At 50.5% G+C, this 17,674-nt stretch overlaps 1 protein-coding gene across 4 annotated transcripts in view; it reads right to left on the bottom strand.

The window, feature by feature from the left end:
* Positions 1-17,674, bottom strand: part of CNTFR (ciliary neurotrophic factor receptor) — a 216,199-nt gene that overhangs the window by 124,087 nt on the left and 74,438 nt on the right. For 3 of the 4 annotated variants that reach the window (XM_071802309.1, XM_065860716.2, XM_071802308.1), the window contains exon 3: positions 1,072-1,139. The exons of the other annotated variant lie outside the window; for it this stretch is intronic. In XM_071802309.1, coding sequence (XP_071658410.1) covers positions 1,072-1,116 — 45 coding nt within the window. In that variant the 5' untranslated portion in view covers positions 1,117-1,139. The remainder of the gene's footprint in view (positions 1-1,071; positions 1,140-17,674) is intronic. 4 annotated transcript variants of the gene reach the window in all.

Below are 17,674 nucleotides of genomic sequence, written 5' to 3' on the forward strand. Positions count from 1 at the left end.
AAATTGCTTGGAGCGAGTAGTTTGACGCGCCATTATTCATAACTAATGCAGTCCTAGTAAACAGAAAATGGAGGCCAAATCTGCCTGTATAGACACCAATGACCTCATCTGTTTTCCTCCTATTTACTGAGCAAAATAAGAGCAGAAAAGAGCTACCACCGTCCTCCAAAAGGGGAAATGGAGGTTTTGGATGAACAAATATTCATGACGGCTCCAGCGTGAGGTGGGAATCTGGACAGAGGGGACATGAGCTGAATTCAGAGTCAGAGCAGAAACTCGGTCCCAGCAGTGCAAAGACACAACTAAAACCAAACAAGCACCTCTCCCACCTCCAAGCAGCTCTCACTCGGGGTTATAAAGAACGTGACATTCCTGAGCCAAGAGGAAAGCTGGAACCAGCGGAGGGGGGCACAGGCACCCATGGGACACCCACCCAAAGGTGGGTGCTCTCCTCCCGTTTCTCTGCCAGCAGCTCAAAGCAAGCAGCTTGTGCAGCTTTTTTCAGGAGCAGGCAAGCTATGGTGCACTTCCCAGCCTCTGCATAGAGAAGTTGAGAGCCAAACAAACAAATGAAAACCCAGGGAAGCGAAGAGGGAGCAACTGGCTGCTCCTTCACCCAGCACAGCAATCGCAGGTTGACCGATACAACCACCCACCACTTAGTTAAAGCAAGCATGAGATGCCACTCTCGCGGTGCTTTATCACAGAAAAACGGAGCAGAAATCACTGCCAGGGCATATTGCATGAGCAAAAAAATATCCTGATGGGTGAAGGGAAGGGACCCTCAAGAAGTGCAGGTCTGCTGAGGCTGATGCAGCCGCCAGAGCAGCAGCTGCTTGGAAGAAGCCAGGAGGCTAGAAAACAGAGCACAGACGTGCTATTTCTGCTGTATTTCCTAGGCTCTTTAAGAATTACATTTACTTCAATTTGGGCAATACGTAGGAAAATTGTGCACGCGGCTGTGATCACTCTTCCCTTGCTTCCTTCCCCAGATAACGTGAATTTTAAAGACATTTTAGTTACAAGCTGCTTCCACCACGAAGAAGACGGTACAGCACCTCCAAAATTTACCTTAGGGAAAACCAGAGCCATTGACCTGGAGACTGCCACATTCATCTCGAACGCAAAGGGAAATACTTCTGTAAATGACAAAGAAAATTTATTACGTTTCTTAAGAGTTACAGCCCATTAAAAAAATTGCCCTGATTTGAATCATTGACACTTCAAAATAAATACTATTCTTTCATCAATAAGCTCAAAATATAAGGTAACCACAAAACCCTTTGGAAAAAATAGAAACATAAAAATGATATCTTTACACATTAATAACAACTATTGATCTAACTGTAAGCATATGTCCACATACATAATTTTACCATATCGCACATCAATAATACTGTAGGGGTTTTTTTGTATTAAACTATGATATTCCCATGAAACCAAAGTCCTAAGTATTTCCCTAAAAAGGCCCTTGTCGTTTAAATGCACAATGGTTGTGTTTCAAAGTATTAACGCTAAGAGCACATTTGGTTATGCAGACCGGTATTAACCATTCATAAACGGAATGGGGCAGAGTCATAGGCATGTCAGAAAATAGAAACACTTACATTTGCAATAAAACCAACATATTTTTCTTTGTCTGCTTTTGCTATTACCTTCTTCATGGCTCAGACTTTGAATTTATTAAGCTGCCAAAGCAGCTCGGACTGAGCGAGGAATTGCCAGCTCTCTGCACCTCCGTGTTTTGGACGAGGTTTAGCATGCTATAATCTGTTTATTAATGCTTTGAAGACAGCTGAGCAACGAGGAGGAAAAACTGGCAGATGACAATATTATTTAGGCTAATCAAGAATATGATGGATAGAGGAGACCTTCAAAGCAAACGGCAGTGCCAGGCAGTGAGGGACCCTGGCGTGGTGATAAATGCAAGGCACCGCACGCCGCTAAGGAGATTTTGAACTAATCACACACATTGCTGCAGCCTAAATTAGCTGAAAACAGCCCGCAAAGTGATGTCAGCCTTCACTCTGCGGCCACAGCTAAAATGGCAAACAAAACGTTAGGTCATATATAAAGACCCGGGATTATAAAATATATGACGGTGTAAATCAACAGTATGCCCTGACCTGGAATGCTCTTACCAGTCCTGGACATCCTGCATAAAAAAAGACAGACAAAAAGGGTCTGTGCTCAGGGATGGGTAATAAAAGCGATGAGATGTAGAGAAAGAGCAGAGTGAGAGATTGAAAAGTCTGAGACTTTAATTTACGAAGGAGGCAGATAAACAGGAAGAGGAAAGAGGTGCAGGGAGCAACGGAATACAGGCAGCAAATGCTCTTTGAATACAGCAAGGGCAGAAGAAGAGTCCACAAAGTCAAAAAGGAAACTTAAAGTTGCTCCATTTAGACACACGTAGTGCCGGGTGCACAGCCACGTCCTAGGCTGTGCCGCCTCCAAGCATCCCACAGACCCAGGGCCAGGGAGACTTAAGAGCACAAATTAAATGCTGTGATTCCTAAGAAGATCCACAGGCACATAGTGGCATGGGAGGGTGGTGGGTGAAGGAAGGACTGTGCTGGCGAAGGAGCACCAAGGTCAAGGGAAACGCCACTGTAGAGAGTATGAGGTCTGACAGACAAAACCTGCATCCAGCAAGGAAAACACGACCTGTTCCCTGCAGGTAGAGCCAAGGGTCCACCCATGCCCTGCAGCAGGCAGGATCTCCCCTGCACCTTTTAGCAGTATTTAGGTAATTATTTACTTAGGTTCTCTCTCTTCACAAGTCTCCCTCAACCGTTGATGAGAAGCAACACTCCCAGCATATTGCTGTGAACGTGGTGTCCATGTGGCTTGCCAGGACAGCCACTGCTCAGGGTGGGGAAACTGAGGCAGGGCTCCCACCTTTCCCAACACCACTGGGATGCTCCACAACACCACACTCCTCATATCCACCAGCTGCATCCTAAAACCACAGTTGCCCAGGGGTGGATGGGCAGACACAAATCCTCACATGCCTCTCCATCTCTCCCCTCCCCATTTTTCCAAGGTCCGGTGATTTCCCAGCTGATGAACACATTACCACCTCATTCGGCAACGCCTCGGAGGCGCTCACGTTTCAGGCCCTGGCGAGAAAAAGATGAAGTATGAAAATCCCTTTCCTTTCCAATCCAGTCCTCCCAGCACCGGCCAAGGAGCGAACACAAAACGCCTCGGAAAATACACAAAAAGCACCGGACGCGAGAGGCTGTGCCGAAGTCGCACCATATGCAGGTGTCAGGGAAAAAGGTCTCCTGTCTCCCACGCCAGGCTGCTATCTCCATCCCACAAAGCCTTCCCATGAGAGATTGATACCCAGAGAGGATCCTCTCCCTCCACCAGCTCGTCAGCAACCTGGACCAGGTGGAGATGCAGCAGAGGATGCGTCCAGCCATGCCTATCAGCACCAAAACCTATCTGGAGATGGTATCTAGCCTTGCAAGACTTCAAATATGTCCATGTTGACACAGAGGGCTGTGCATATGAGCCCCTGTAAAGATACCATCTCGCCGTTGGGCTATAAGTATCTCTGGGGTGCATTTTTATCCCAGGCATCACTGGGGAAAGCACAGTCCCCTTCCACTGCCTTTGAAACTGCAGCAAAGGGAGAAAGGCATCGGGTCAGGCCAAGAGTTAAATGCTACCCCAAGGTATCTCTTCGTGCCATCCCTGTATGCAAACAACACATATGTTTTCAGAGGGTGCAGTACATTAAAACCCATGAGACACACTGGGAGCTCACCCTGCTTCTGCAGCCGGTGACTCCAAAGCCCCTCATTTGGGGTATTATTTAGGGAAAAGGGGGAAGACAAGCATCCATGGGGGTGATAAAAAGAATGTCTGGTTCTGCTCTGGAAGAAGATGACATGTCAAACAGTCTTCACCTTCATCCTAGATCCTCGGGAAAAGGCATCAACTCTGCCAGCATCCCAAGCCAATGGAGTCTGATGCTTCTCAGGGAAGGTCAAGAGTTTCTTCCCTGAAGGGCTTTTTGGAAAGAGAAGGGGTTTATAGCAATTATGGCACTGTTCCTCCCTCCAACACCCTCGTAACCCCAAGCAGAGCAAAAAAACCCCAGAGCTCTGGTCTGCTCTGTTTTTTCAACCCACAAATAGAAACGAGCTGATGACACCAAATCCATGCAGGATTTTGTGGAAAGCACGAAAGAAAATGGGACAGAGGTTTGTTTAGCAGCAACAGCCTAGTCCTGCCCATTTGACATTTGCTCTGAACCAGTGAACTGCATAGCATTTGAACTTTTGTTTAGACAGATAGGCCTGTGTATTTAGAAATCCTTGAAACTCATCCATCTGCAAAGACAGCAACTCTCGATAATGCAAAAGCTCCAGCCGGGATGCTGAGCTCAGCAGATCTCTCTACAAATGATTCCTATTAAAGTAAAAAATTACAATGCAAGCGTCTATTAGACAACCCAAGCCTGACATAAAAAAGGAATTAAAAAAACATAATATGTTCGTGCCAGCCATCTTCATAGACCACTGAGGAGCACAGGGAAGGCACCGGGACACCCGCTCTCCCTTGCTGCCCAGTGCCCAAATGCACCCTCCACGACACCCAGGACCATCCCGGTACAACTATCCTGACGGGATTTTGCTTAGATCTCCAGTGCCTCTAGAGATGGAGACCCCAGTCTACTTGCCTGGCAGTCAGTTTGGACATCTGCCTACCCTTCCTGTGAGCATCAGCTCTCCTGGCACCTGGTCTGAACCTCCCTCAGTCATGTTTTACACCCAGGGTCCATTACAAGGGGTGGTTTCCTGGGACCTTTCTGCATCTCTGAAAGCTTACAGCTTTTTCAGGTTTTCTCTTCTCTATCCAGGCTCCCCAGGGAGGTAGATACAGCCTCAAGCCTGACCAAGAAGCCCAAGAAGTGATTGGACAACACCCTCAGACACATGGTGTGAATTTGGGGCTTGTCTTATGCAGGAGCTGGACTTGACGATCCCAGCGGGCCCCTTCCAGCTCAGGATATTCTATGATTCTGTCATCGTGGCCTTGGGGATGTGGGACTTAGTCAGGTTCCCAGCTGGTTCATCCATCCACAGCATCAGCAAAGCACTGAGAAACTCCTCGCAGGTGATGGGTGCAGCCATACAGCAGCACTTGTCCTGGTCCCACCAGCACTGGGCAAAGAAGCACGGCAATCAGGACCAAAGGGAAAGCACAACCATCCCAACCAAGAGCCTACAGACCACCTGAGGACAGAGCGAGCTGAAGGAGAGCCTTCCCTGCAGTTTCCCTGGCTGGGGCAAGAAGGTGGGAAGTGCTGGGGGACCCTGCCAGCAGTGTGTCCCCTTTCCCTCTCGGCACACCGGGCAGCTGCAGTGCGCTCAGCTCCCAACTCACTGCCCTCCCAAAGCCTAAACCGAGCAGATTATCACGTTAACGCTTCAAATATTTAATTTCCTGCTCCAATTACACCAGTTTTGCAGCAGGAGAGGCAGGAGGGAGGAGCAAACGAAAACAAGGCGAGTGTTTCCAAACAAACCTAGAGTGACTCTGAGACCACCAGGCTTCCCCCTCTCCTCTCTGGTCGGGGATGGGGGGCTGGTGCTCACACCAGCGAGGTAGCTGGATGAAGGGATGGGAATCACCCCTCAGGCCAGCAGCACAGTTGCCCTTCCTCCCACTGCTAAAATGAAAAGGTCCTTTTGTTCATTGGCTCTGGTGATCTCCCCAGCGCTGTGGAAACATTCGCTGCACCGCAAGAAAAACAAGGCAGCTGGTGTTTGTAGAGCAAAACGGTACCCTGCTGCAGAGAGGGCCTGGGGAGAGCATCGAGGAGAAAAAAGCGGATAGGACAGGAGAAGGGGAAAAATAGTGGGAGTATGGAGGGGATGGCATGGGAGAGATGGAGCAAAAGGTGGATGAAAAGCACAGAAAGAACTGAGGGAGAGGGAAGGCAGAGCACAAGCACAGGGTCAAGATAGTAGGGAGAAAACAAAGATGCAGAGAAGAGGCATGAATGAAGAGGGGAAGAGTGCTCAGGAAACTTCAGGCTGCGGCTGCTCACAGGCTCCAGCAGAGCTGCATCTGCCTGGATGCACTCTCTGCCACATACATCGTGTTGCTCAACCCTCCCCAGAGAAAAAGAGAGATCTGGAAGAAAAAAGAAAGATATCTCAGCCCAGGCGCCTTGCAGGGCAGAGAGTCTAGCTCGGGCTGCTCACAAGGGATGCTAAAAAAAATAAACCCATCCCCAAGCAACCATTCAGCCTGAAAGCCCCGCTGGCTGCTTGCAGGGAAGAGAGCAGCTCTGGGACTCAAAACTCCACGGAAAAAGCACAGTAATGGCTATGCAGCATCCCACTGCCCCCGGGTGGAAAGTGACCCCCTGTTGCACTCGGCTGGGCTGGAGCAGGGGATCCCACCTGCCCGCAGAGCCAGAGATGCTTTCCCCTCGGTGCCCTTCCTGGAGGCTGCCCACGGCTGCTCTTATTTATAGCTCGCTGAGCGCACAAGCTGCACTGAGCTCACCCGAACGCACGGAGAAAGAGGTGAGGAGAAAGGACCGACCTTGGGGTCAGGGCCAGGAATAGCCGCCAGCGGCCAGAAATAGCAAGTGCCACATTCGGCCCTGGTTCTTCGAGAGCCGCTGGATAGGAGCATGGCATTTCCAAGATTTCAGCTCCAGCCAGGATAGGATTGATTTCTCCTTTGGACTCATGTTCCACCCTCCACCCCCCAGGACCCCCCTCAAAGCTCCTCTCCAGCTCCATAAAAGCTGCTGGGTGGATGGAGCAGGTGGGAAGGGGCAGGAAAGCAAACCAGCGGCAGGGTGGGGAGGACTGACCTCTGGAAAATGTGCTGGAAAAGCAAGGGAGGCAGGTCGTGAGGAGGGACGGGTTTCAGCACCTGCTGCTGCAAAGCCTGATGCTGACCTAGGAAGGGGTGATGTAGGGGAACAGATTCCAGAGGATTTTGGCAGCGCACAACGATCAGAGCACAGCTCGATGACTCCTTTGGGTGCCTGGGAGAACCTAAGCACATGAGACCTACGCACAGGGTGTGGTAGGCACAGATAACATAATGTGTGCACCTCCGTCCCCCCCGACAAAGCTGCAAGCAGCGACAACTGCCTCCTCACTCCAGGCGTGCAAGGTGTGGGCATCCTCCCCATCCCTCCGAACACGTGCATGTTTGCATATGCAAACACAAAACCCGGTGCATGTCACCACATCCAGCCCACACGCAAAAGACTTTCCTGGCTGTCCTGGCCTGCAAATATCCCGGACCCCAGCACGTGGCCCTGCCCACCTTGCTCCACACTCGGCTCTGCTGGAGCTGCCTGCCCTGAGACATGGCTGGATGCTGCATGCAGGTTGGGGAACACTGGCTGAACCCTCCTCACCAGGATCAATGCTGGTTATGGAGATGGTATGAGAAAGCCTCATTCTCCTGACTCCAGCACCAGTCTCCAAAGCCCAGCTGCTGCCAGAATTTAATGACTAACCCTCAAGTACAACACAGAATCATAGCACAGTTTGAGTTGGAAGGGACCTTCAAAGTTCATCTAGTCCAGTCCCCCTGCCATGAGCAGGGACATCTTCAACTAGATCAGGTTGCTCAGAGCCCCATCCAGTCTGGCCTGGGATGTCTCCTCATCCACCACCTCTCTCGGTAACCTGGGCCACTGTGTCACCAACCTCATTGTAAAATATTTCTTCCTCATGTCCAGCCTGAATCTCCCCTCTTTTAGTTTTAAACCGTTACCCTTGTCCTATCTCAACAAGCCTTGCTAAAAAGTCCGTCCCCATTTTTCTTATCTGCCCCCTTTAAGTACGGAAAGGCGGCAACCCCAACTCTCTCAGCCTGTCCTCACAGCAGAGCTGTTCCAGCCCTCTGATCAATTCTGTGGCTCCTCTGGCCCCTCTCCAACAGGTCCATGTCTGTCCTGTGCTGAGGGCTCCAGAGCTGGACGCAGGACCCCAGGTGGGGTCTCACCAGAGTGGAGCAGAGGGACAGAATCACCTCTCTTCACCTGCTGGACACGCTCCTTGTGATGCAGCCCAAGATACCATTGGTTTCTGGTCTGCAAGCACATATTGCTGGCTCATGTCCAGTCTTTCATTCACCAGTATCCCCAAATCCTTCTCAGCAGGGCTGCTCTCAACCCCTTCATTTGTCAGCTTAAATTGATACCGGGGTTGTCCTGATCCAGGTGCAGGACATTGTACTTGGCCTTGTTGAACCTTATGAGGTTCACAACATCCAGGGGCCAACTCTTGCACGAGTAAGTGGAAGACGAAGGCAGACAGTGGAGCACAGTGCAGCTGAGGCAGGAGGTTGAAAGCCCTGGGTGAGTAGTGCTAGACCTCAGTCTGCCTGGCCTGCAAAGGCAACCATCTTGAGCTCCCTGTAGAGAGGAGAATCTCACTCCCTACTGACCACAGGGAAGTTGAGCAACTCTTTTCCCATCCTCCCTGTTTACTGCTCTTCCTGGAGAGCTTCCCAGCCACCTCCAGAGTGCTGAGGGTGGGATGCTGTTATGGCTGCATGAGTTAGGACTCCTTCCCTCCTCTTCTTGCCCACATCACCTCCCAGGTGCAGCAAAACCTGCTCCTTCTGTAAGGTCCCCTTGAATGGCTGCTGCCTGCCTGGGCTCTGTGGTTGTAAGGTCCTCACCCTGCACAGTGCTGAAGGGCTGAGCTGCAGGAAGAACCGTCTTTGGGCTATTTTCTGTGGGGTTTTGAGCCCTGTTGCAGATATGGAGGGAAATCTAGTGTCCACCTTGTCCTGCCACTGAGTTGGACCATCACAGTATGGACCCATGACAAAGCATGAAACTGTGTGCTCCTTCACAAGAGCTCTGGAGGACGCTCCAAGCACCATTCATCCAGCAGCAATGCAGCAGATATCCCCAGTGACAGACAGGGAAGATACCCCACCCTTTGCTCCATAGAGAGCCTTTCCTGTTTAGTTTCCTTATCTTGATGCTGTTCTCCCCAGCCTCTTGCTGGTTTTGGGCACTAGTGCCAAGGACAGCCATGCAAATGCATCTGCAAGGATCTGGGTAGGACGAAGCCAGGCAGGGAGGGAGGCAGCCCAGGGAAGTGTCTGAGCCCAAGGGGATGCACAGCATTGGGCACATCTCAACAAATGGCACCAGGCTGTGCTCATGCAGCTGGAGAGTGAAGGAAAGCCCAGCCAAGACATAGAGAACAAAGAGAAAAATAAAGGATGCCCTAAGAGAAGTGTTCAGTAGAAAACATGCAGCAATGGCCCAGACCTTCCTGCTTCCTGCAAAAATACACAGATGTGCAAGTATTTTGGAGTGGGCTTGTACAGAGCTGTGGGTGTTCCCCATCAACCCCAGCTGTCCCATCCTCCTATCACAGCTTTGTGCATGGGTGTGCAGGGTGGCTTGCTGGATCCAATCCCTATCAAAGTGGCCCAAAGCATGGCCAAAGAGTCATGTGTTGCTGGGAGCACACAGCAAATCTGCAACATGCACCAGACAAGACAAATCATCCACCCAGCCATGCAGCACTGAAACCCTCTCCCCAAGCCCGTCCAGGAGTGGCAGCATCCCTTTTAAGTTTCTCCTGACTGCAACATGCCTCTAACCTCAAAGCATGTCAGCCCAAGGCCCCAGAGAGCAAAGGCTTAACAGCATCAGTTCCAAGAGAGCCGTGTCCCAGCAGGGAGGTTTGTACATCCAACCTGGGGCAGAGCTGGCCCTGGGGAGCCCACAGAGACCTCCCCTCAACCCCAGCATGCACAGCTCAGTCTGTGGTCCCAGGGTGGGTTGCTGTTGTTTTTTTTCTGTTTAACAAACTACTCTCCAGCCTTGTAAGGCGAGTCCTCACAGTGCCCAAATAAGCCGAGTATTTCTGGCTGCTTTCCCTGTAGCCTTGGGCTGGCCTTTGGGAAACACGTACCCTGCAGCCCTCCATGCCCTGGTAACTGAAGAGGCTGCCGCTCCTCCAGGCCAGAAAAGGGATTACAGGACACACTTAAGGGCTTGAATTCATAACCTTCAGCCTTCCCCCAGAGCTTGGGTCCCCCTGCCTGAATTGCGACAGCCGGCAGCTCTGCCGGCACCTCCATCCCAGGCACCAAAGGGCACTTGTGCTTCAAGCTGGGTCAGAGCATACTACCCCTCCGGGCTGCTCGCAGTTAACTACTTTCGAGGCTGTGAGGAGACAAATGACTATAATTTAACAAATAGACTTTATCTTAAAACGAGCGCCTTACCCAACACCTATTGATTCCTGCTCCCCCTCCAGAGAACTCTCCGCAATTAAGTTGTCACATCCCTAATGCCCACGTAAAAATGAGCCTGCTCAAGCATCTCCCAGAAAAACTCGCTCGCAGAAGATTGCAAAATCCAGTTGCCGAGTTTCCTTTTTACCCCTGCATTAGCCAGAGATGAAATTTATTTCAGTGGTAGACACTAGAGCTTTCATCTGCATCCCTCTGGCTGCCATGCAGCTTCCAGACATCTCATGTTCGCCTGTCCTGTTCCAAACTGCTGATTGTTTTGCACAAGAGCCAGGAGCATGGTGCCCTCCATGGGCACAGCACTGGGGAGAGCAGAGACTCATTTTTTTAACAGAGGTGGATGCTACAGAGAGGGGGTGCAGCTGGTAGCACCCCATTGCCTGAGGGGCTGGCACAGGGATGTTGTGGGTCCCCCTGTCCCACAGCTCCACTGGGAGTCCTGCTGGCCTGAGATGCAGGCTGAGCAGCCCTAAATGCATTGTATCAGCACACTGTGCCTCAGTTTCCCCATGGCCACAACCTTTGCAAAGGAGAGGAACAGCAGCACAGGCCCAAGGAACACAACAAGTCTGCAAGCAGTAGGGGTGGGCTTGCTTTCCTGTAAGCAGGTGAAGCAAGTAGGAGAATTACTTTTTTCCCCTCTTCAAAAGGCCAATTAAGTTGCTATTTTAATAGCCAGGTTTGGATCATCACCATGACACAACCACACTCTCATGCTCCCAGCATGGGGGACAGCAGCAGTCCCAGCAGAGCAGCTCAGAGGTCTGCAAGCCTGGCCAGAGCTGCTGTGCCCCTCCAGATAAGCCACAGGCAGGCCGAGCGAAGCTGAAAAAGCCCTGGGCATGCACAGCAGCACTGCGGAATGGGATTCAGCTCCAGGACAGCCAACGGTGCCTGAAAACCCTAGGGGTTTGCATTTCCAGCATCCCAGCCCAGGGTGAGGATTCCTATCCTGCTGCTGCTCACGAGGAGACAGAGGAGTGCAGCCGAGGGGAAAGATTGCTGTGAGAAAAACAGCAGCAGAGGGGAAAAGGCACAAGAGAGACTGCAGTGCCAGAGATTAGGAAGGGATCTTTGAGATTTAACAGAGATTGGGGAGCTAGACTTAATTACACGCCACACACTCTGGCAGCGAGCCACCGGCTGCCGTTCGTTTCACCGATGCAGCGTATAGATTTGATAATCGCTGCCACGTAGCGGGGATAATCTTCCCTTCACCATCTCCTGGCACTTATTTCGCTGCAGCCGGCTGTGCAGAGAGCCCTGCACCCGTGAGCAAAGCCGGGAGGATTTAGGGGTGCAGATGCATGCACCCTGATGGGTGGCTGGCCCTCAAGTAAAGGCACACAGTGGCACGGCTGCGCTGGGCACAGTGCGTGGCCATCCCTGTGGGAGAATCCCACCCCAAAACCTCCTTGCAAGGGAGGACTCGGTCCTCTTTCACCAGTGGAGCCAGTGTCATTTACTGATGGTGTCCCCTTGAGGCAAGCAGGGCACTAAGTATATGCAGGAGGAAAGCTCTGCAAAGCATAATAAAAGCAAGAGGAAAAGCCACATTCATAAAACATCTAATGCCGGGAGTTAATAGGGGGCACGGGGGTGTCATGGCTCACTTCTCTACTCTGAAAAGACCTCACAGGAGCTCAGCGTTGCAATCGTTTTACCCATGGTGAGAAACTAGCATCTCTTGTTTGTTCCTAGGAGGAGAAAGTGGCCCCCATGCCCCAAGTGACAGGGCTAGGTCCCTGCCAATGCTGCTGGGAGGGTGGTGGCAGGCGTGGAGTGGCAAGTCCCCCCGGCCTCTGGCTTCCATCCTCTCTGGAACGTCAATCAGGCAACTGCCAGAGAGGCCAATTCACTTCCATTTGGAAAATTAAAGAAATAAAATGAATCGTTTGCTTAATTTGAAAGGGTGGCAGGAAGCAAAGATGCCTTGGGCCCATGCCAGCGCGTGGAGCTCTGCCGCTTCTGGCTCAACCGCTGAGTTTCACTCAGGGAAACATCATCCCCTTCCCCAACTCTGCCTGGACCAAACACCACCTGCCCAGGGATTGTGGGGCTCCCAGTCTGCTCCCACCAGTCCTCGTGCTCCAAAACTGGATAGGGGTGGGCAAGCACAGGGGTGCTCAGAGCAGGGATTCCCCCCACAGACCACATCTGAGGGTCACAGGGACCAGGTGCCCTGGGAAGGCTGCCCCATTGCTGGTTGGGAGGTGGAACAGGTGGGACAACACAACATCACCACCTCCTTGGGGGCACCTGGGGTCTGGGCTCTGCGCCTTTGGGGTGCTGGTCCCCAGGACCCACTGACACAGCACAGGATGGGAAGGAGGGAGCAAAGGCAGCAGTGAAAACAATGGGGAGGTGAAGGGCAAGCACCCCCAAAGATGTCTTCTTTCTGCTTCCCTATGGGCTCAGCTCTGGAAATGGCTGCCCACTCCAGTCTTCATGATTTTGGGGACATTACAGGCAATACTTGCTATTGCTCCCTGTCTCACCTCTGGAGCAAACTTCTGCTCACAGGACCTGGTCTCATTTGGGCTTTGCAGCCCCAGAGCCTGCAGAATCTGTTCCTGCTTTTCTCCAGGGAAGGGAGAAGGAGCCACCAGGAGGGGTCCCTGCCCTCCAGATGGCTCTCTGAGATGGGACTGAACCCCAGGCTATATCTTTATCCCTCCCCAACCGTGTATTCCTCACTTTCAAGACACAAACATCATCTGTCATTGCTTTTTTCCTCTTCCTACCCCCCCTTACCCCAACCAAGGCGAATCCCCAAATCCCAGCTCCTTCCTGCCAAAGACACATGCACCTGCAGAGCAGCTGGTGCCAACATCCAGAGTGGAGCCAAGCACAACAAACGGGCTAAAGAGCCCTCACTGCACAGAGACCAGCTTAGAAAACAACCGTATTTCACCCAAACTCTATTAAACTGTCCTGGGTTATTGCTTCGTTTCCTTTCCCACCACTGAGGATCAAATGAGATTTCTGTGGCTACACAGAGATGCTCACATGTCTCTTCCCCTTCAGCTGCCCCTTCTGTGCTCTGCACAGGGTGAAACCCACCCTGGGGTGGCACAGCTTCACATGCAAATAACTTCCCTTCAGCGACGAATTTTCACATTGGCAAAAATACAACTGGATACACGTTCCCATGCATGGTTACCCAACTGAGTCCTGCAATCTTGGGTCTCCTTGAAAAGCCCCCAAAATGGGGTTGCACAGGCTTCAAAGGTGAGAGGGACAGGTGTGACGGTGTAAGCTCCAACCCCACTCTTTGTGCAACAATTAATGCAACGAGGCACTATCTGAGGAAAAGGGCACCACTCTCTTCCCCTTCCCTGTGAGCAACGCTCTCATTCTACCTTTAAGTTTAGAGGTTTTCCTCTGGTAGACTGGAAAACCAGCTGCTAACCACGCTCCTTGTTCACAGACAGAGGATTTAAAAGCTGCGCAGGAGATTTGGGGCACGAGTCCCACTAATTTAACCAAGTTTTACACATCTAAGCCTCAGCCATCAGTTTCTGACAAAAAAAGGGCTTGCTTCAAGGCAAAAAATAGCCAATAAAAATGAACATCTCTTACATGTGCTTTTAAAAATAGAAATACCTGAATTGCAACAGTTTTGGCACTCTGTGAGCTTTGCAAATAGATAAGGGCATTTTGAAACCAAAAATTACGAAAACTTCCGCTGCCTGTCTCATGCCACAGTATCTGCAAACACAAATACAGCCCCCGGCTCAGCCATGAACAGTGTCGGGAGGAAATGCAGAGAAAAAGTCCAAGAAGTTTAATGAACTGTCACAGCTTAACAAACTAATCCCTGCTTCTGCTCATCTCATCCCAAATGAGAAGCTGCAAAAAAACCCCAAAGAAAACAAACAACAAGTGTGCAACATAAGGTAGCTATCTCGTATCTGCTCTGCTGTTCTGTATGGGCAGATGGAGCAGAGACTCCTGGGTCATGACAAGGCATCAGTTGCTTCTCCACAACGTGTGGCCAGAACTGAGCAAATACCTTGCAAGAGTTTCCCATGAAAAGTTTGCATCTGCTTTCCAGAAATACTCCAGATAAAGGTGAGAAATGTGCAATGGAGCAGCATGGCTTACGAAACACAGTTTTGAACTTGGACACGAACATGCATTTGGCAGACTGGGTAAAGGACAGTCCTCACCCTCGTGTTAGTCATTTGTGGCACCAGAGTCATCTCTTGCTGGGAGCAGGAGCACAGCTGAGGAAGCCAAGGTGGAGACAGATCAAAGGGACAAAAAGGAGATGGTGTTTTCCTCCTGCCTGCACCACAAGAGATTTTGCAAAGGTTTTGTGGAGAATGCTGTGCGCCCAGAAAAACCTAAAGCGGGAGCTACCAGCACATCAGCTGCTCTCCCTGAAGCTGCAGTGTGCCCAGTGACTTCATCCCAGCATCCTCATCAGGCAGGGCTGGGAGCCTCATGGGCAATCAGAAAAAAACAACGGAAGGCAGGTTGCGGCTGCTGAAAACCCTGGGCAAACTGCTCCTGAGCAATGTAAACATTTGCTGGCAGGAGGCACTGGGTAAATAACTCGCAGCAGTGCAAACAACAGCAAGTAGCATCTTCTTGGTAAAGCAACACTCAGGCTTTCAATCAAAGCTCAAGGCTATATTTTCTTAGGCCCTTTATTGAGCTATCAGGCAGTTTTACTTCTCCCATCTCCCTTATAAAGGTGCACAAACACACATACGCACGAGCTCCTGGTCCCCATAATCATCCCCTCTATACAAACTGCTTCCTGGCAATTTCTGGAGCAGAAAGGGGACAAATTCATCATGTGAAACATCAGCCGCGCCTGACCAGCAGCTCCAATCTTCATAAAAACCAGTGCCCAAACACAGCATCACATTCTCATAACGTGGACGATGCTTCAAAGATGCCTGCAGGACAGCTGGTACTGAACTGGAAATGACTGCAATGATGCTGGGACACAGGTTCAGCTGAGCAACAAAGCCTGGGTGCAGATGTTAAATCACCCGGCAATACTATAGCTCAGCAAGAAAGTGGTGTTTGTTTGGGGTTTTTATTTTGTGCATCTAGGTAATGCTTTTGTGACATTGCAAATAAAATCCTGGTTCAAGCCGATGCTGGCTTGCTCTAAGGTAGTGGAAATACCAGCTATGTTGTCAATCTGTCTCACAAGAGTGACATTTTGTCTCCCCTTTCTATACAACTTTCTAGGAATAGGTTAAAAATTTTCAAGAACAGCTAAAGTGCACAGAATGGGAAAAAACAAAAGCACACATACACACAAAAAAAACACACACACAAAAAACAAAGAAGGAGTTGAGGAAGCTGCTGGTGGTCCCCAGAGGAGTGGCAAGGAGGTATGGGGTTAGGTCACACAGCACAGATTTTCTTTTCAACTCTTCTCTGAGAAGACACCCACCGACTTTGGCTCAGACCCCCGTCGCTGCTAACACAACACCCCGAAGAAATTATTCGCTGCAAGAAAGCGAACAGGGTGACAGGATCTGCTGCCAAACTGTTACGTCTCACAGGGTGAGAGAGGGGAGAGCAAGAGGAAATTAAAAACAAATCCCAGAGCCGGGGATGTGCCGAGGGGCGGCTGCAGCATGGTGTTATCTTTGTCGGCAGGGTGGGCTCTGCGGGGGTCGCCGCGGGAGCGGGGAGTAAGCGCTCACATCCAGAGGTACAGACATGCCTCTGTAAAGGTGGGGGGAAAGGGGAAGCTGCTCCAAAAGCTAACAGGAGGGCAGGTCTCGCTTGGGATGGTTTCACCCCTGCGGGCTGCATGGTTGGCCAAAGCACTGGTGGGACCTGGAGAAGATGATCATGCTGGTGGTTTCCCCGGCTGGAGTCTGCCGGCCAGGCTTCCCATGGAGGAGACAACCCGTGCCATGGGCTGATGCCTACCTGGTCTGGTGCAAGCAACCCAGGCAGAGCGAAAGGGATGCACATGGAGGAAGAAAGGGGAAGAGGTGAGATGATAGCATTAAAATATAAATGAGACATCTGTGTAGACACTTATAAACCCACCCAGATGGGAAGCCACACGTAACCAGGTCCCCGCACACCATTAGCACATCACTTATTAATCACCCATTAATGAAAGGGCTACAGAGAGCAGAGTCCCATCTTCTACTACTACAATATTTTTCAGGCATTTCTCCTTCCCTCTCCAATTTTATTCCAATAAATTCCTCCAAAAGCCAACACGTGAGAGCTGCGCTTTCATTTCTATTTTCCTTTCCTTCAGCTGAAGCTTTGAAAGAAACAAACACAAGCAGCTCCACATCAAGTTTCTCTCTAGTTCTTTTCCATGCTGCGTGCCCATGAAAGCCCAGAGCCCATTTGTAAACTCACACGTAGCTTCTCTCTCCAGCTCTGCCCACAAAAGTAAATTCAAACCTCTAACCTTTTTTATTCCAAGCAAACTATTTTCAAACTGAACCCAAGCCCGCTAGAACGCGTTATATGTCTCTTACTATTTGCTGAAAAGCTTCAATAGGCCAACAAGTTGGTTGCAAAAGTACCTGGTTTTCACCATAATCTCTGCAGCTGACTGCCTCTTGCACTGTGGATGAGTCACATAAAGAATAATTCTGCATTAATGTTGAAAATAACAGCATCTACTGCTAACATGATATGTAGCAAGGTGTATCTATACTGCTCTTTTCTTATTTCAGAGAAACAACTTGCTTTCTGGATTCAATAATAATTTCAGCAAAGTCATCGTCACAAAAGATCCAGCTTTGGAAAAAGTAGGCAACTCATTACTCTGCTATTTATAAAACTTTAAAAATACATGTACGAACATAAAAACACCACCCCCTGCACCCCCAGTTCATACAAATAGCACCTTATTTGATCAGACCTCATAAAAACCAGATGCTATCTTGGAAACTAACTTCCTTGGGAAAATAAACTGCCTGTAGTAAATCCCGGGGCTAGCACGGGTGGCTGACCTGGTGTGCTGTCTGCGCGAGGTTTGCCACTCTGCAGAGTCTCAGGACAAACAGCGGAATTAAAGCTGTCTGCAAAGCATAAAAAAAAAACCCAAAAATACAAACAAAAAAAAACCCCAAAACCAGAGAGAAGCCATGAAAATCTCACAGCAACCACCAGCAGGGAGCTGGGTTTGGCGTTTTGGGGCGAGAGAGGCAGCCAAGCAAATTGGAAAAACAAAAACCCACAACCCACGGATGTCAACAGGTTGTCAGTGTCTTGGAGGGACCACCGTAAAATCTGCATGCAGAGAAGGGCTTGCTGGTCAGCAGGAGGGCTGGCGAGAAAGAAAACAACACACTGGGTGACAGCAGAGGCTCTGCACAGGGAGGCTGTCAGCGCCTGGAGGTGCTGGAGAACCTCCTGCTCCACCAGCCCAGCCTCCAGAGAACCA

Source organism: Patagioenas fasciata, chromosome Z (assembly GCF_037038585.1).
Source record: "Patagioenas fasciata isolate bPatFas1 chromosome Z, bPatFas1.hap1, whole genome shotgun sequence".
NCBI classification, from domain to species: Eukaryota; Metazoa; Chordata; class Aves; order Columbiformes; family Columbidae; genus Patagioenas; species Patagioenas fasciata.